At 45.3% G+C, this 19,764-nt stretch overlaps 1 protein-coding gene across 2 annotated transcripts in view; it reads left to right on the top strand.

Annotated features, from left to right (window-relative positions):
• The window catches only part of NUP98 (nucleoporin 98 and 96 precursor), a 54,916-nt gene extending 38,704 nt beyond the window's left edge, over positions 1 to 16,212 (top strand). For both annotated transcript variants that reach the window (XM_054015961.1, XM_054015960.1), the window contains exons 26-33: positions 764 to 921; positions 1,634 to 1,777; positions 4,544 to 4,686; positions 5,590 to 5,811; positions 8,269 to 8,510; positions 11,919 to 12,073; positions 12,687 to 12,798; positions 14,479 to 16,212. In XM_054015961.1, the coding sequence (XP_053871936.1) occupies positions 764 to 921; positions 1,634 to 1,777; positions 4,544 to 4,686; positions 5,590 to 5,811; positions 8,269 to 8,510; positions 11,919 to 12,073; positions 12,687 to 12,798; positions 14,479 to 14,696 (1,394 nt within the window). In that variant the 3' untranslated portion in view covers positions 14,697 to 16,212. The remainder of the gene's footprint in view (positions 1 to 763; positions 922 to 1,633; positions 1,778 to 4,543; positions 4,687 to 5,589; positions 5,812 to 8,268; positions 8,511 to 11,918; positions 12,074 to 12,686; positions 12,799 to 14,478) is intronic.
• The last annotated feature ends 3,552 nt before the right edge of the window (positions 16,213 to 19,764 follow it).

The raw sequence follows: 19,764 nt of genomic DNA, 5'->3' as shown, positions 1-19,764 counted from the left end.
TTGATTTTTACTAGCTTAAGATGGACAGGAATAGCTTAGCCACTTTCTGCTGATTTATCTGGGGAACCTTACAGCTGTTACTTGTAACTCATATTTCAGTGTTATAATGTAAATCTGCTGTGTTCAGAGCTTGCTTTCTAGCCCACTAAATCTGCCTTGAACGTTGCTGTAGCAAAGCAACTGTAATTGGGCCAGTTCTTAGTTCTGTGTTGTGACAGTGTGTAGGTAGGAAGAGCACATGCTCTAGGAGCCATTTACTTCCACCATTCTCTAATTAACGGCTGTAATCTGTGTGACGTGTACACCAAAAACTTACTCTTTCCTTGATCAGTGCACATAGCAATGACTGCAAATATAACTGATTACGGTGGTTTGTGTTTTTACAAGCCATAATTTAAACTTCTAGGGCTGGGTATTGGTTTTTGAAGCACACTTGTTTGGCTCAAATGACTACTTCAGCTTTTAACAATACTGAACTTCTTCTTGCCTTCCTGGTTCTTTCTTGCGCTTATGGCTGATTCTGAAGGAAACCTAATTAGTCTAACTTTAATTTCCATACTTCTGACTTTAGAGTACAAGTTACCTCCATTTTTTTAAAATCCCCTTATTCACTTGTTTCGTACCATCCCACTGTGCTCAACAGTTATTGCATAAGGAACTATAAAACAACCTCACTTTCCAAGCCAACCAAACTGCATGTTGTAGGATTGTGGTCTGTGATGTCCCAGTAAACTCTGCTGACGTGCTGTTTTATTTCCTTCAGGAGATCACAGGCTTGCCCTTCTCCTCTCCCAGTTGGTAGGCAGCCAGCAGGTTCGAGAGCTCCTCACAATGCAATTAGTGGACTGGCATGGATTGCAGGCAGACTGCTTCATCCAGGAGGAGAGATTGCGCATCTTTGCTCTGCTGGCTGGGAAGCCCGTAAGTCTTGCTGACAATCTGTCACATCTGTATAATTGAAAGTTAGCTACTGCTAGATAGGAAAAATAAATGAGTGTCTTGTAGGCCAGGGGTTTCTCACCTTTTTCTGTGAGGCCCAATAGGCTATTAAAAACTCTATGGCCTGCCTGTGCCACAACTGTTTTTCGGCATATCCAGTAGATTAAAAGCCAGGGCCGGTATTAGGGGGTAGCAAGCAGGGGACCCCATGCCACAGGAGGTCCCACGAACCAAAGTTGCTCAGGCTTTCGCTTCATACCCATGCAGCAGGGTTTCCGTTTCACCTTCAGCCTCGCGTGGCAACCCTCGGCCACAGAGACTCCTAACGCTGGCCCTGCTCTCCGGTATATTTTGGCAGAACCCCTGAAACCTGCTTGAGCCCCCCCCCCCGGGGGCCTTGGACCCTTGGTTGAGAACTGCTGTTGTAGACTAGCTTTTGCTAAGTGAGGAGCACATGTCCTAGAGTCACTGTTAAGAGTATTATACTGACTTCCCAACACATGCAGTCCAATGGCATGTGTCCAGTCTCTAACTATTAAATACAAAGGGATTCATTTGGTCCCTTCCTAATGCATCCTTTCAGTGGTAAATGTTGTTCATATAATCTAGTCAGAGGCTACAAAACTAAGCATTGCTCATTCTCAGTGTAACATTTACTGCAAACCTGCTTTAACCCTTGCAATCTGTTGTTCAGGTGTGGCAGTTATCTGAGAGAAAAAGCATTAATGTGTGCTCACAGCTGGACTGGAAGCGTTCTATTGCTATCCACCTCTGGTATCTGCTTCCGCCAACGGCTTCTATTTCGAAGGCACTCAACATGTACGAGGCAGCATTCCAGGTATGTCATTACATGCCTTTTAAAAAAGGGAAACATGTCTCTTCCTTGCATTCCTGTCCAGGCATTGCAGCAAAGTAGGTGTTCTGTGTGCTCTTAAGAACATGGCTTATTGTTTAAAGGACAGCTTCTGTTTCTCATGGGGCTTGATTCAGGATTAATCAGCAAATTGTGGTGGTACAATCCTATCTTGACCAGAAATGGGTTAGCAGTTACAGCTAATTCCAAGAAAACTGAAAGTCCCATTTCATCACTCTTTGAACAAATATCTAAACCGAACTTCAGATGGCAATTTGTGAACAGTTGGTGCAAGCCTTTCAAACCCACGACAAACCTCTCGTGTTTTGAATATTTGTACTTAATTATATGCCGGGCATGTAGCAAAGTTTGGAGTCTGCCCAACCCTTTCCATTATAGGACCCTGTTTTCAGGTCCTGCTTATTACTTTGTTAAACTTTAAACTTCAGGCACAAATTTTGTGGTGGATGTCTGCCTCAGGCTGAAATTTTTGGAAAACGTACGCAAAATCAGTTCAGCTGTTTCTCAGGATGAGATTTGGGAAAAATACATTGATTTATTAAGCTCTTACTACTTTCATTGTAAGCACCTCCACGCTTTGGAGCAGGGACTTGAAATTTGGATTAAGGGTCACCCTGGTGTAAGGAATATGTCTTGTAACATCCTTGTGAAAATTTGGCCAGGTTATGAGCCTCTGAAAATTGACCTTCTCATGCAGACTTTGAGTTTGGCAGGTAGATTCTCTGATTCTATCTGTACTGAGCATACTCCATGGGCTGAACAGGCTTTTCCCAGCAGTCGGGCTGCAGTGGTACTGCACAGGGACTGAGAGCAGGGAGACTCTCCAGTGTGCTCAGTGCTCCACCTGCTGGTTCCTTGGCAGCAAGAAGGAACCCATCTGACTGAAATGCAGATGGGTGCAGAGACATCCGGAGGGCTGGCAAGTGGGAGACTAGGATGAGGAACCAGTTAGTAGGTGGTGGATGAGTGGTCCCAGGGGGTGGATTAGGCCAAGCACAAGCTGGAGGGGCTGAGGAAGATGGTTCTGTAATCACTAGAGTGTTCTCCCTGAGAACGTGAAGTAGAACCCTGGATTTCTGAATCTCTGCATTCCTCTGCTGTCAGCAAATAGCTGTGAAACCCAGGGGCAAAATGTTTCGGTTCTAGTGCCTGGCTCTCAGAGAATGACAGCCTGGCAGCTACTAAAGAGGCAGAAATCTCTGTTGTGCATTTACAGGTTCTAACCCTTGTAATGAACCATGTATGATGTTCCCTTTATGAAATTTTGTCTCTTAATTTGGTTTTTTTAAAAAAACCTAGGAAATTACACACACAGAAGGTACATTAAAAGAAAGTCTGCAAAGTCAAGCGCTCAAAAGTTAAGAAATGGTCATGCAATTTTAATTTAATTCTTGTCCATATGCATTATGATTAAGGCTGCAAGTTTGTCACGGAAGTCACAGATTCCATGACTTTCTGGGACCTCCGTGACTTCCGCAGCGGCCGTTACGGCCCAAGGGTTGCCTGAGCAGCTTGGGCAGCCCCATGGCCAGTCACTGCTGGGGCACTCGGGCCACTGCCCTCTTCCTTTCCCTTTTTCCCCAGCAGCAGCAGGAGTTTGGGTGCCTGTGAGAGGGGGCTCATGGTTGGGGGTTGAGGTGCAGGAGGGGGTTAGGGCTCTGGGCTGGGCTTACCTTGGGACGGGGGGGGCCTCCCCAGCAGTGGCGACATGTCTCTCCCATAGTTCCTAGCTCAGTGCGTTGCCTCTGCCCACAGGCATCGCCTCCGCAGCTCCTATTGACCAGACGCCATCCCCCAGCACCAGTGGGGGTCCCGGTCTTCTCCCCCCGAGCACCTGCAGGGCACCCTCCTCCCAGGTTTAGTCGGGTATATTTAGTACAAGTCATGAACAGGTCACCAGCCGTGAATTTTTGCTTACTGCCCGTGACCTGTCCATGACTTTTACTAAAATACCTGTGATTAAAACTAGTCTTAATTATCATAGTTTGATCATGTAATTAGACTCTTTTCAGTGCACAGGACGATGGATGGTGCTCTGGGGATGAATCAGGATTGTGTAGTGAAGGAAACTGTCTGTAGAATCCCTGCTTCTTAGTGAAGCTACAATAAGTGCCATAGAAAAACCCTTGAGGAAATCAGCTCTTTGTTCAGAGAATGGGTTTCAGTAGTGTTCAGCTAATAAGGCCTAGAGCAACATGAGGAAGATAAAACAAAATATTGGATTCTACCGAATGAGCATCATCCAGCTTGCATACTGACTGAGGAGGTGGTCCTGTGAGGAAAAAGTGTGATCGGGGAATTTCTGAATCCTAATGCATGTGCACAAGGGGGCCAAATGAAGGTTGCGGTGCAGCCTTAATTCTGGCACTTCCTAACTCTGGTGTGCTTGACTCTGTAGCCTTTTAAAAAATTTATCTTGTGTGTGTGCAACTTCCTAGCTTTTTAAAACAGCAAACTGAAAAAACATTCCGTTACAATGTAAAAGAGCCAGGTGACACTGCAAGGGTATTTTAAATAGGTGGAATACACCTCCCAGAGGTGGCTACTAAAGGCAAGCTAATGGCCTCTACACTGACAGTCTCCCATGTGGGTGTACTTTGCTGAAGCAGAAAGCATATCAGATTCATAATTCACAGGAGTTGAGGTTCTGAATGTGTGCTGTGTATGTAGCAGTGCTGTTCTATTTGGTTTGCTGTCACTAAGTGTAGTCTGTGGTACAATACTCTACAGAACACCCCGGAGTGTGAGAAATATGCCTGCTGTCCCCTGCCTCCCTACCTAGAGGATTCTGGCTGTGTACTTGAGGAAGATGACAGTACAAAGAGACCTCTGAGAGATGTCTGCTTTCACTTGTTAAAGCTCTACAGCGACAGGTAAATGGGAATCCGAACACCTAAAGAGCTGTTTATTGGATCCATCACTCTTGCTGTTCTGCAGATATAGAATTAATTAGTCATAGATGTCTCCTCTCACATGATCTGTCCCTAAATCCAAGATGTTGGAGGAAACACCACTGGGAGTGAATACTTCCCCACAGGTCTCTGGGGTTTGGCTACTCTCCTTTGCACCAAATTCCCTGCCTCCTGCAATGCAAACAGAAGTAGTTCAGTACTTCCACCTTACCCAGTTAAGATCCTAACATATATAGCTTTTTGGGGAAAAGCAGCAAGCAAAATTCTCAGACTCAAATTTCCAGGACTTTGTTCCCCAAATAAGACAACCGCCAAGTTACTGGTATTTGCAGAAAGAGTGGTACAGCCCGTCTGTGTCTGGGGGAGAAGTTGGTCCTGAAAAGAAATGAGGCATCAATTTAGCATCTCTTTGAATGTTAGTAAGACAGGCCACATAAGCTTTCTTTTGACAGTTTTGGAAAGGACATTTTATTTGATCAGAAGCTAGCAGCCCAGTATAGAAGGCTTGTCTGTAACTAGACTTGTTCTCCTGTAACTTCAGCTTGTGTTCTGAATGAGGGTGAAGTATTCTTAGCTTCTCATGTGCAGTTGCCTTCTTTTAAGCTGCTGATAAAAATAACACAGCAGGTGCATATTCCTCAGAGGAAACATGGCACTCTGGATGCAAACTCAAAGAAGCTTGATAGAGTATTAACTATTGAACTTGTGTTCAGATAGGACACTAACTTGCTTCCAGGGGCATTCAGTAAAGAAAACAAAGGAATTGTCAGGAACTAAGTATCACCAATACTTGGATTTGTTGTGGGCCCAATGAACTACTTGTCCACTTCTTGTTACTTACGTTCTGAATCCATCTCTCTGCAGATGCTATGATCTCAATCAGCTGCTTGACCCCAGAAGTATTACTTCCGACCCCTTGGACTACCGTCTTAGTTGGCACCTGTGGGAAGTACTTAGAGCCTTGAATTACACTCATCTATCAGAGCAGTGTCAAGGAGTGCTGAATGCCAGCTATGCTGCCCAGCTTGAAAGTGAAGGACTCTGGGAATGGGCCATTTTTGTACTGTTGCATACATCCAATACACAGTAAGTATAAGGCAGACTTCTCTTGCTACGTGCTTTGGAAGGAGTATTTGTCGTTGTGTACAGCATGGAGCACTTATCTACGGACGCTAGTGGCTTCTCGTGAGGTAATCAAAATGAAACTGCACAGTGATTGATCATAGTGCATCAGTTTTAAAATATGTGAGGATTGCAAAGTGCCACAAAATTTCCTAATCTAGGATGTCATCACTGCTAGTAAATGCTTAGCAGCATGGCATTTACAATTCCATACGATGCCCTTACAATTACAACTATGGTGCCCACAAGTTAACAAAATAACTTGTTCACTCACCTAGTTTGCCCAGTGCAGCCTGTCTTTTTTTTTCCTCTCTCTTTTAGACTGTAAATTCTTTGCAGCAGGATTACTTTGTTTTATATAGTGCTGAGAACATTGTTAGAGCTAAATAGTGATTGCTCCTCTGTGGGTTGAAACCTGGTCTTCTGGTGGGCATGAACCATAAAAACGGACTACAGCACTGCTTTGTAGAATGCTAATACTCTTAGATCTGACTTACTTGAAAGGATAAGGAGGTAGGAATACACAGATGACGTCATTAAAATGACATTTTTTAGGGGTGTAGTTTTTGTTCATGAATAAACTAGGTAGTGCCAATAGTTTCCTCATTTGAGGAGTGAAAAGAGTTGGATTAAATTTTGGCTGGTTACCAGGACTTGTGATTTCAGAACAGAGTTGTACAAAATATAATTGAGTGGGGTGTTTAAAGGGACAGAGTCAATTGGAAAATCACATGTCTGAAATGTGTAATTTTGCTAGAAAAAGGACAAGGTGGGAATATCTTTTATTGGACCAACTTCTGTTGGCAAAAGACAAGCTTTCAATCTTAGCTCTTCAGGTCTGAATAAGTTGTGTAACATCTAACATTATTGTAATTCATAAGTTAGCCAAAAATTGTTTTCAGTTTTAGTGTACAGTTAGTTTTGACCATGGTGAAAACCCCCCCTACAAACATCAGCAAGAGAAGGCGCACTTTAAAAGTAAAGTAAAATTGAAAAGGAATTTTAAAAATGATATTTCAAGGGTGTTCTTTCAAGTTTATTCTTTTCATACTGACCACTTAAAAATATAATTTGCATTTCAAGGAAATATTTGAGTCCTAAAATGTAGGTAGTCAAAGTGACAGAATACTTACTCATTAGTTTACCCTGTGTCCAAATCGTCTAACTTCAGTGACTGTTCCATAACTACTCTTAATACTGCAGAGCAGTGATACTCAGACCTCAGTGGTTCAGGAGCCAAATTGGAGATGAGCATTACCCAAAAGAGCCACCGTCGTGTGAATTCCTGGTTTCATTTGCTATTTTCTATTCTCACAGCAAAATGACTGAACAAATATTCCACAATTGGTTAATAACATAGTAAAAAGATCCTGATTGGTTGTTAATTAAATCACATAGTATTTTAATATCATTTGCTGCGAAGAGCCACAGGAGACACATTAAAGAGCCACTTGTGGCTCCTGAGCCAGTCTGAGTATCACTGTTGTAGAGCCAATCCAGTTATGGCCAAGTGAGCTGCGGGGTCTTCATCTGTCAGACCTGTTCCCTTAGTTCTCATTGAAGAATCTCTTTATTGCTAGAGATAGGCATTAGAGCACAGCTTGACACTCTTCAATGGGGTCTCCTCCCACTTTTTTTATGTTGGAATCTAGGCTTGTTGGCATTTTAGGGTCACACACTTATGGTGTCACCTTGATCCTTTATCACTTTTGCTAGTAGGTGTTAGGAGTACTGAACTCTCAAAACTGTCTGGCAACATCTAACTAACTTGTGTCATACTAACCATAAATGGATTAATCTATCTAAAACAGTGGCCCCCAAACTTTATTACCTCATGGCGCCCTCCCCCCCCAATCCCTGTCAGTGTTCCTTCCCTCCCCACTCTCCCAGGGGCCAGGAGTTGGGCTGCAGCTCTGGGAGAGGGGCATGTGGACAGAGGTAAGGGAGCCGAGGCTGGGGCCACTACCGGAGCCCGAGGGGCCAGGGCTGTGTGGCGTTCCCTCCCCAGCCCCAAATGTTCCTCTGCAACCCCCTTGGAGCCACACCCCACAGTTTGGGGACCCCCGGTCTAAAAAATGCCTTTTAAAATAGCTGCTTTCTGCTAGAACTCTATTCCAGGTAATGCCGCCCACTCACTTATCACTTCTTGACTTTGTTTAGACCACAGAATAGGATCATTCCTCTCAAAAGGCTTCAGTGTTAAGAACTGATATGCAAGGGAATATTATGTATGGCTAACGTGGATTGCTTCTTATGAATTTGGGAGTCATTACTTGCGCCATAGCTATAGGCCTCTTAATACTAATTACAGATATTACAAGTGACTGCTCACAAAATATGCCCATTCCTAGAGCTCTGATTTTTGAGGGTGAAACATGAAATGACCTGTTTGAATAGCTAGTTGCTGTCTGTTCCCATTAGCACACGTGAGAAAGCAGTGCGTGAATTCTTAAACCGCCACTGCGTGCTGTCGGAAACGCCAGAATCCTGGACAAAGGAGACTTTCCTGACACAAAAGCTCTGCATTCCACCAGAATGGATTCATGAAGCTAAGGCAGTTCGGGCAAGGATGGAGGGAGATAAGCATAAAGAGGCCCTCTACTTGTTCAAAGCTGGACACTGGAACCAGTGTCACAAACAGGTCATCAAGCACTTAGCCTCAGGTGAGATTATTTGTCTCCTAGCTTTGTCATGCGGGCTTCTGCACACTGAAAGATGTTGACAAATGTCATTGAATGTTCTGCAAGATGAGGGTCTGGGACAGCTCATTCCTGGTAAAAGGGCTTCTAACTAGCAGCAGTATGCCTGGGCAGTGGCTGTCAGTAATATTAAGTGGGTCTGTTGGCTGTATTAAAGTAAATCTGATGCTTGATACTCTGATATGGAAGTCCTCCGTATAAAACACAGCATGGGGTGATGCATATTGAACCTAATGTGCCCCAGCCCTGACTTGCAGGGATCACATCTGGAGTGAAGATAGTGGTCCTCATTCCCATTGGGCTCCTGGCCCCTCTGGTCACTCCTTTTTCTAGGAATTCAGCTGGTACAACAAATTCATGTCTTCGAGTGATTGCACATGTCCATTCCACTTCAGATGTGTGCATGCTCAGTGCACCAGAGTCCGAGATGTTTCTAATTTGTGGTACCCATCGGAGCAACACATGTGCCTTCAGCACACTTGTGCAACTGCCTTAAGGTGTAAAGGGGAGCGCTTCCCTGGATCCACCTTTGGCTTCTTCTTACTGCCTGTGGTCGGTAGCTGGACCATGTTGCCCTGTTTATCTATGCTTTCCCCTATCGGTGGTTTCCTGTGTATTTCTGTATAGTTAACTAGTGTGTTTTCTGGTTTAGAGCTACTTGTTCTTATACATAGTCTAGATTTTCTTTCTTTCTTGTCTTAGTTTTCTGGCATCGAGTCCCTCTTAGCACCGGTGTTGACACTCAGTACTGGGGCATGCCTCATTTCCCAGGCTTTAAGGCTTGTGTGGGTTGGGTGAGCCTCACGTCAAGTGTCTGAAATGTCTGGGTGATGGCCGTGTTTGAGACTGCTGCCAGAACTGTGTAGACTTCAAGCTGTGTACAGAAAAGGACAGGGAGGTGAGACTGCGCCACCTGCTTATTGGAAGCTGGCTTATTGTCCACCTTCTGAGCCTTTCTGCTCTGGGTGCAAAATGGAAGTACACTATCTCAGCTAGGAGTACCTCTCTGGATGTTGCTCCCCCCTTGGTCCCCGAGAAGATTGTTGGAGGGAAGGCACTGATCCCCTTCTCTGGCACTGAGGTAAAAGCACAAGAAATCCGGGGAGCACTATTCTTCTAAGTTGGGTAAATCAGATCTTGGCACCAGGAAACTTGATCTCCTGTTACTTACCAGCAGAGCAGTGGAATAGGCAGGTAGGTGACTCTCCCTGGTACTTGCCTCTGCCTCACCCCTGAAAAAGTTGACTCCAGCATTGGTTTCCAGGCCATTGATGTGGACTCTTACTGCAGTGCCAACATTCTCAGGGAAGCAACTGTCATACCCAGGTCTCAGGGTAATGTGGCAGCAAGAGACTTGCTTATGCTCCTGGTAGGGGATTCTCCAGGCATGCAAAAGGTAGGCCTACTGGTACTAGTCCCTCTCCACTCTCCTGCACACTTGCTGCCATGTTATTTCCAGGTAGGGGCAGAAGTTTGCAGTACTATTGATGATCAAGTCCTCTGAGCATTGCAACTCTTTCTTGTCCTATCCAGTCCAGGGTTAAGCCTAGTATGTTATGTCTCATGGAAGGGTAAGCTGCTGTTTGCCTGTCCTATTCATCTGCTCCTGAAAATACTGCACAAGCTCCAGCAGGACCAAGCACGCATAATTCTTATGGTACCAGCCTAGCGTCGTCAGCATTGGTTCTCCAGTCTGCTAAATGTCTGTCAGGAGTCCAGTACCACTGCCTCAGGAACCTGGCATAGTATCCCAGAACCATGGTCGGATGTTAGATCCCAACGCATGCACCCTTCATTTTACAGCATGGGTGCTCTGTGGTTAACTCCAAGAGTCTGAATGTTCTGTGGACATGGAAAACAGTCTTCTAAACATCCGGAAACTGTCTACTGGATATGCTTACCTGATGAAACAGAAGGATTTTTCCAGTTAGTCTCAGCAGATGGGTATTTTGCCAATCCTGGCTAACCAGCATATCCTGGATTATTTGCTTCACCTGAAGCATTAAGGCCTCTGTTCCCTACATTCCACCCACCAATAGATGGCAGATCAGAGATTTCTAACCCGATGATCATCAGATGCTTAAATGGCGTGGACAGGCTGAAGCCCCGCATAAAGGATCCCATCCGTCCACAGGACTTGAATTCGGTACTAGCTGCACTTGTGGAGCTACCTTTCGAGCCGGTGGCGACCCCTTCTTTCTTACATCTGTTTACGAAGGTAGCATTCTTGGTGGGCATTTTCTCCACTGGGAGGGTGGTGGATTTCTGTGCCCTGGTTGCTGACCCTCCATGTGTCCTTTTTTATAAGGACAAAAGTGTACTTGCATCCTCATCCCAAGTTCCTCACTAAAGTGTTTTTTTCCTCCTAAGTTTCACTTTAGTGAAGCCATATACTTACGAGAATGTGGCTTAGGAAAAAAGGAGGGTAAGAATGAAGAGAGCCTTCATAGTTTGGATGTCAGAAGGGCATTGGTGTTTTTACTTGGACAGAACTAGGTCTCTTAGAAGGTCTACACAGCTGTTTATTTCAGTTGTGCACATAAGTAAAGGCTTCCCAGTTTATTTGCAACTGATTTCATTGTGGATTTCATCCTGCATATGTCTGTGCTATGACAGTGCCAAAGTATCCCACCAGGAAGGGTGGTAGCTCACCCCAAAGAGCCCAATCAGCTCCCTCTGCTTTTTTGGCTCCGGTATCTATATGACATATTGGTAATGCTGCAACATGGTCGTCGTCGTATACTTTTACAAGACACTGTGCTATATCCCAGCAATCCAGGAATGATGCGAAATTTGGGTGAGTAGTTCAGTTGTTCAGGTAGACACTGAAACCCTTTTCCAGTCTCAACAGTTTATCACCTGAAATGGAATGGACCTTTTCAATCCCTTGAAGAAAAAACTGTTACTAACTACTTCTGTAACCATTCTTGAAGATGTCCACATGTCCATTCCATGATCCATCCACCTTCTCCTGTAAGTGTGCTAAAGGCACATGAGCTGCACCAAGCGGTACCGTCAAGAGAAAAACATTTCTGGCTCTGATGCACTAGGCATGCACACACCTGAAGTAGAATGGACCTGTGCAGCACATCTCAAAGAACAACAGCTATAGAAGAGGTAGCAAGTTTTTTGTGTGTGTTCTCTTCCCCCCCCCCTCCCCCCCATAGGAACCTGGAAACTAGGAGTAAGATTGAATTTACCATTACTAGTCCTTAAGCTACTCCCCCTTTGACTTTCTAATGTTGTTTAGCTGTTAGCCTTGATAGACACTTATCGGCCCTCAATCTTCCTATATTCATCCATGTATCCATCAGCTATACTGAAAGGTACCAGTTTAGAGCAAGAGGTTTCTTATCCAGTTGTCTTCTTCAGATGCTATTATTAATGAAAACTACAACTACCTAAAAGGATTCCTAGAAGATTTGTCCCCTCCAGAGCGAAGTACACTCATCCAGGACTGGGACACAGCGGGGCTGGTTTATTTGGACTACATCCGGGTCATCGAAATGCTCGACAGGATTCAGCAGGTAACTGTAAAAATTCTGGTTTTTTCAGTGTTCATATGAACAGAGTTTTTTATTTTTAAAATAGCTGCATGTTCACTGTTTAGTAAACGCTTAGATACTCCCTCACAGACATGGGCATGTCGGTTTTCTCTTGCATATATTTGGACACTTAGAAATATACTAGGGGTTTCACAGAATAAGTGGTCTCTGCCCTGAAGAAGTCTTAATTAAACATGACAGAATCAGGTGAGGGGAAGGGAAGGGAGAAAGGGTAATGTCGACAAAACCATGTGTTTACCAATGGGGCACCCACACATCTCGATGGTGCTGCTGCTTTACCTTTTCCTCCCTCTAGCTATCTAGCTATCTTTTTTGGCAAGCTAGACAACAGAAGTTAGTTTTCATCTGCTTCTTACATACATGCTGCAAAACTAAAACTACTTTGTGTTGATGGGTTCTTTGGCTTGGATTGCCACAGTCAAGAACTTCAGACTTTATATTCTCTGCTAAAATATTTGTTCTGATTCTTATTGGCATGGTAGCCTGGTACAGGAGGCCACAAAGAACCTACAAATTGTTCTTTTTAATTGAAGCCATTCTATTGTGTAATTGACTGTCTTGGGTTTGCTTTCAGCTGGATTGTTCTGCATATGAGTTGGAGAGGTTACATACCAAAGTGACGTCGCTATGCAACAGGATAGAACAGATACAGTGCCACAATGCCAAGGACCGATTGGCTCAGTCTGGTAAGGCTGTTTGTACAGTCATAGGTGTGTGTGGCAATGCACACAGGAAGATAGTCACGCTTCTCAAGGCAGGGATCTTACAACTAGGGTTGTAAAAGGTTAACCAGTAAGCATAGTCTTATTGGTTAACCGCCTTAACAGTTAACCCCCGTGCTGGCTGGAGGGGTGGCGCCTGTCTGGAGCAGCCCCAGCCTCAGCCGCTTAAATACTTAACCGTTTAAAGGACGTATTTTAATTGTTTAAATAGTTAACTTTTTAAATGGTATTTGCAGCTCAACTTAAACCTAACCTGACTAATACTGGCCATCACACCATAATGCCAGAATTTATGGCTGTGTTTTGCTTTGGCTTGCATTTCCTGCTGTAGGGCTGGAGCAGGTGATAAATGTTGCTGTCATGGCTGCTTTACATGTATCTGGCATTTTATTTTACTCTCAGTTTACTGTTCATCTGTGGCTAATTTGATAGGTGTGCTGTCCCAATGCCTGTCAGTATTAAGTCCTTGTAGGGCTCTAGAGACTCAAACAACCTGCATATAAAGCTACTAATACTGGTACAAAATAAATGGATAATTCTCAGTAACACTGAATGGAACCACTCAGCTGCCAGATTGTGGTAAATGACTGACCACCTTCTGTATCTGTAGTCATAGCCACGAAGGCGCTGCAGTACCCTGCATGCTACTTGCCACTTCTCTCCTCCTGCCTTTGGAGATTTGTCTTTGCACCCAGTTAACTAGGGCCATCAGCAACTAGCTGTCAATGGTAGGTTTCTTCAGCCTTGGGATTCTACCCACTTGCTGTCTAATTCAAGCAGCCACCTAGAGACGTAAGAGGTAGTCACAGAATTTAAGGCTAGAAGGGGACAACCAGATCATCTAGTCTGACCTGGCCACCAACCCCACCCAGCACCTGTACAGTAAACTCAACAACTGAAATGAGACCAAAGTATTACAGCCCGCAGGAGAACAGACTATTATGGGCTGCAGGGAGAGAATAAGAGGGACCTAGGTGCACCAGTGAGTGATTCCTGGAGTATTTTAATTGTAGAGCCACTTAAGTAGAATGCCACCACTCTGTCCAAAGGTATTAGCTCTCCAGAAGTGCCCTGAGCACCCAAGAATAGGTTAGGACTACATCTTCACTGAAGAAGGGTATTTTCTCTGGGATAACTAATGCGTGTTGGCTCTCCCACTGTGAAAACATAAAGCAGACAGGGCACTTTAGTTTTACAATGAGATCAAGTAGTAGAGGTCCCCTACAGCCTGGGGTATGGGGCTGACCTTGCCTAGCTAGTTTGCGGTAAACGCTACCAGTGCCTTGTTTCTCCACTCCAGATTTTACAGCGAGGTAATTTATCCAGCAATAGTTATCTTGCTGTAAAAAGATGGAAAAAACCCCAAACGTCTTTGTGTCGGTGAAGACAAAGCCTAGGTACACTAGTGGGAGCAGGCAGTATTGAAGAGATCAGTGATCAGAGCAGTGGAATGCTAAAGGAAGTATTTGATTGGACACAGAAGCTGCCTGACTCCAGATTTGGCCTTTGCACTGCTGTTTAAATTAACTCCTGATGGAGAGGAGGTTTTCAAATACTCAGCTTGTTAGACCTCCGCTACCTTCAGTCTTCAGGATTCTGTGTGGAAGGTGGCTAAATTCTCACTGATTCTCTGCTCACTTGCAGATATGGCCAAACGTGTTGCTAACCTGCTGCGGGTGGTCCTGAGCCTACAGCATTCTCCTGAACCTGCCTCTGACTCCACGCCCGATGTGCAGCGAGTCCCACTTCGCCTGCTTGCTCCCCACATTGGCCGGCTTCCCATGCCAGAGGACTATGCCTTGGAGGAGCTGCGCAGTCTCACACAGTCGTATCTACGAGAACTGACTGTGGTGACTCAGTGAGGCCTGCGTGCTTCTACAGACGGACTCTTTTTTATCATTTGTTGACCTTTACCCTTGTTTTTGGGGTAAACCTCCCCCTGACAGCAGTCTCTGTAGCCACATAGAGCTTTTCCGTAGAGGCGCAAAGTGGCTCCATGTGTGGGCTAATGCAGGAATTTTTGTAACCTGGAGGAGCAGAGTAAGACTTGGACCTCTTTGGTGAGCATCCTCAACTACATGACAGCTTTTCTAGAGCTAATAAAGCACTTCTTGCAGCACCCATCTGCAAGCCAGAGTGTACCTGTGGAGGAAAAGTGATAGTTTGTACGTTTGGTCCCTTGGCAGATATTTCCTAATCTCATTAGCTGCAGCACGGAGGACAGTGAAGCACGCTTCAGGACAATGATTCGGAGTGGACAGACTCAATCTAGCGGTGCTGTACCAGTTAAGCAGATGAACTGTTGGTGTCTGAACCAACTGGATGGCTTTTTAAACTGAGCTTTGTTTAATGGGTTTGTTCTGTGGGTGGGGGAGAGAGGATTGTAACTTCTCTAAAGCCAGGGTATAGAGAGTGGGGTTCTCCCTCTGTTTTAGTAGGGAGGATGGAAACCTGCAAATGTGTAAACCCCCTTCTTTTAAAAGGCAAGAAAGGAAGCTTCTCTGAGTCAGGCCAGAGGGAGCTGACACAAGAGTGCATGTGCCTTATGGTCTGTTCTGGCCTCTGAAGGAAACAGGCCCAATGTGAGTTTATCCGTGTGTAGTTTATTGCAAGCCTTCAATAAAACAAAGGAACTTTGTCTAGAAATGCTGGGTTTCATGAATCCAGGCCAGGTGCTTCTAACTGAAAGCAAACTCTGTGCTAGAACTAGAACGCTATCAAGGAGGTTGGCTCGCCTGAAAAGCAAATAGCCTGGTTATCGAAGGCTTTGGCATTTTAAATTGGCTCAAGGTTTTGTTTTTTTTATTATTATTATTAAAAGCAGCTGCATGTGAGGTGGCTCCCTGTGTAGATTCAGCTACACAGCATTTACTGCGCACTCTCACACATTGCATCAGGCCTGTTTTGCACTAAAGGAAGCGGCTGCTCAAATCAGTCCATGTGACAAATTGTTTTTAGCCCAGAACATGCTGTTTTGTTTGTGTTTGCTGTGTAGCTGGATTACATCATTGAACAGAAATGTCATCAAGCATAAGAACATCCTGCAAGTGAACAGCTGGTAACATCCAATTTACTCTAGTTTGTACAGTCTTCACTTTTACTGTGTTTAGAAACTGATTATTTTTGGAAAAATAAAGCTTGTCTATTGGTCTACTCTGTAATACTGCTGTCTGCCCACAGCCAGCCAATCATTGATAACGCTGGCAGACAATGAGGTTTAACCTGTTAGGTGCTTCTACAGATTGGCTCATCAAGGGTCTTTATGCATGTGGATTATGTAAAGGTTTTTATTAAAATTATAAATAAATGATCTAGATTATTTTCCTGTCTGTTTTTCTGAAAATACTTTCTAAAAAAATAAATAAAATGTTTATAGCATTCCAAAGTTTTCTTTGCTTTTTAAAAATGGATTGTTTTCCAGGCCGTTTCCAGCAAGAGATCTGAAATCAGTGCCTCCAGTTAAACACGTGTGACTTTCCCTACAAGTCCTGTGAGGAAAGTTTCCCAACTCCAAGGGGGTCATGGGAAGTATTTAGCGGTAGCAATCCTAAAGGCAGACTGGTGGAGCCAAACTGACCTCCTTTTTGGTGTGATTCAGAGCATTTACAAAGTACTGGTGTGTAGGTAAAGAATTTCTTCTCTTTATGGCATTAGGTTCCTGGTTTAATTTTGTTCTCAAAGTTCTCAGATCTCATTTTTGTGCGGAGTGCTTCTCTTTCCTCTTTTGTTATTAGTTTATCACCCTCCTAACTACTCTCATCTCTAATTTCTCTGTAATATACTTTCTATGTCGCTCATTTTCCTCTGGACTTTTTCTTTCTTCCATATCCTCTAGAAAATGACACAGTAGTCAAAGTATGGAATGCTGTTGACTTATAGACATTGTATTTTCCATTTGGCATTTCAGTTCCTCATGGGCTTTGTCTTGGTATGCAAATTTAGACCAGATCTCACTTGGTATATTAATGAGTACGCACTCGGGAGAACCAGTTGTCCCTCACAAGCCACAAACAATCAGTGGAGGGGTCTGTTTTCAAAATACCTGCTCACTGAGCTAGGTTTTAATAAAAATGTTGGTTATTTATCTACTCTCATCTCTTTTGGTCTTGACTCCTATATTAATTTCATGTGAGGTCTGTTTTTTTATATTCGGCACCAGCACTCCCATGGAGGTGGGGGAGAACAGGGTGTGTGTGGTGCATCATTTAATATTTGAATTGTCCCTAGCTTGCTTGCCAGAAGCGGGGAATGGATGTTTCTGTTTCCGCTGCCCCATGGCCACAGCCACTATAGGAGGATGTGACCTAGAAACCTTTCCGAGTCTGAGGTCCCCACCTCCTTCCCTTCTTTGGCCCATGCGGTCCTGTCGGCGCAACCCTCCCCAATCCACCTTTTCAAAATGGCATCTACTGTGAGCAAGCAACGTGTCCATCTCATGCCAAAGCCCCGACTACCAACCGTTCTCAGGCCCACATCATGAAAGGCACAAGCCCATGTACCTATTTTCCTTTCCCCTCTAGCTATCCTACCCAGTGAACTCTTCGCGCCCCCCCACTCCCATTTGCTACCTCAAAATAGTAGACAGCCTTATGGTGCTGCCCACAGCCCCTACCATTTCTTGACCCCCTCCCCAGTCTATGGCAGATTCAAATAAGGAAAGTGTTCTTGTGTGAAGTGCAAAAGTGGGTTTACAGGAAAAGAAGTTTGGTGTTCTCACTTTACAGGCAGTAGACGGACACTGAATGCCCGTAAAGCTATGAAGAGTACAACTCCCACTGGGGTATAAATGCCCTATAACACACATTTAGACTGGTCACAGTGCGTGCTTCATAGAATCATTGCAAAATCCTGTCCGTTTTTCTCTACGTGTTTAGCATATTTGCTGGGGAGATAAGGTTAAAATCTAAGGCTGAATAAAATGGCTGTTTTTGTTTGGCGAGTATGAGCACTGGCTGCATGGCTATCTCCCCGCACCCGGGATTGCTCTTGACTCCCACTCCTGGAGCGACCCTGTTGGTGAATACACTTCCAAAGTTATCTCGATGGGCTGCCCTCTGCCTTTTTTTAAAATAAGATCATTCTCTGCCTTATAGTCACCCACCTCAGTGTAATGTCATTCAGAATCAGGACCGCCTTAAGGCGATGTAGAAGGGATTACTCGCTCAGTCTTGTCCCCCCGATTTATTCCTCTAAGCCCTCTGACATGGCGCCCTCCAAAGCCAGACCAGGTTGATAATTCCCCTCCCCAGACTGAGAACATATTTCATACACACCCCATTCCTCCAAGGCACAACTGCAAAAGCAAACAATGCACGCACCATTTAACCAGCTCTCAGGTTCCCCCTAGACTGAGCAGTATCTCAGGGAAATAGAGCCAGAAATGCATCTTTAAAAATTGCTGGCCCAGCCTCACTATAGTCTGAACACTTGTCATTGTTTTAATATCCCTCAGCTACAGAACCTGCACTGGCTTAGACCTTCCTCAATAGCTTAGTGGCTAGGAAAACGAAGGGGGAATAAATCGGAAAGTTCCTGGTGAAAGTTCACAAACATCATTAGAGTCCCAAACCACCACCCCTGAAAATGCAGAAAGGTGGAGACGGTGGTTGAGGACTGCGGGGATCGGACAGGGAGCTTTCCAGTGAGGGGGAGGGGAGGGATAGCTCAGTGGTTTGAGCATTGGCCTGCTAAACCTAGGGTTGTGAGTTCAATCCTTGAGGGGGCCACTTAGGGATCTGGGGCAAAATCAGTACTTGGTCCTGCTAGTGAAGGCAGGGGGGGCTGGACTCGATGACGTTTCAAGGTCCCTTCCAGTTCTAGGAGATGGGATATCTCCATTAATTTAAAAAAAAAAAATAATTAAGTGACCATGCTTTCCCTGGCAACAGACAGCGTGGAAAAGGGGAAAGGCAGAGCCCAAGTGCCACATTGCAGTGTGTTACTAATGAAGGCAGTGGGCAATGGGGTACTGCAAACCAACACCCAGCCGTGTACTGCAGCCCCTGGACAGTACAGGCTACTCGGAACAACCAGGGCTGGATTAATCTTTTGTGGGCCCCGGACTGTGGCCCCTCCCACCCCCCGCTCCACCTGCATGCTGCACCGAGGCCCTGCCCCCTCGGCCTCTTCCCCGAGGCTCCACTTGCAAGGGGGGAGGGGCAGAGAGGAGTGGGCAGGGCCTCCGGGAGTGTGGGGGGGGGGGGAAGAGAAGAGGCCAGAGGGGGGCAGGGCCTCGGGGCAGGGCCTCAGGGCAGGGGGCAGGCTGAGAAGGCGGGTGGGGTTATGGTCCAGGTGTCGGGGCTGTGGTCCATGGGCCGGGGCCCCTTCTGAGTGTGGGCACGGTGTCATAGGTTCCATTGTAAACAACAGCAGATGTTCCCCATCCTACCCTGCAACAGTGCTCCCAGGGGCCATTCCCTTTCCAGACCCCTGCTCAGGGTCCTGAGGACAGTGGTGCCTGCGTCCCTAACCCTTTTGAGCCCTCTATCACCCCTAGTAACTTCAAGCCTTGGCACTCAACACTAGAAGTCCCACAAACTAGAAGAATCCTAGAAATGTAGGGCTGGAAGGGACCTCGAGAGGTCATAGTCCAGCCCCCTGCACTGAGGCAGGGCCAAGTAAACCGAGACCAGCCCTGGCAGGTGTTTGTCCAGCCTGGTCTTAAACATCTCCAGTGACGGGGATTCCACAATCTCCATTGGAAGCCTGGTCCCATGTTTAACTGTCCTCCTAGGTAATATTTAGGAGAAGAAACTAACCAAATCTCCCTTGCTGCAGATTAAGCCTGTTACTACTTGTCCTACCTTCAGTGAACATGGAGAACAATTGATCACCTTACACTTCATAACAGCCCTTAACATATTTCAGGATTATTAGGTCCCCTCTCATCTTTTCTCAAGACCAGGGCCGGCTCTGGCTTTTTTGCTGCCC

The sequence above is a fragment of the Malaclemys terrapin genome, chromosome 1 (genome assembly GCF_027887155.1).
Source record: "Malaclemys terrapin pileata isolate rMalTer1 chromosome 1, rMalTer1.hap1, whole genome shotgun sequence".
NCBI classification, from domain to species: Eukaryota; Metazoa; Chordata; order Testudines; family Emydidae; genus Malaclemys; species Malaclemys terrapin.
The sequence above is the reverse complement of the archived record's forward strand: the minus strand, read 5'-3'. Positions and strand labels throughout refer to the sequence as shown.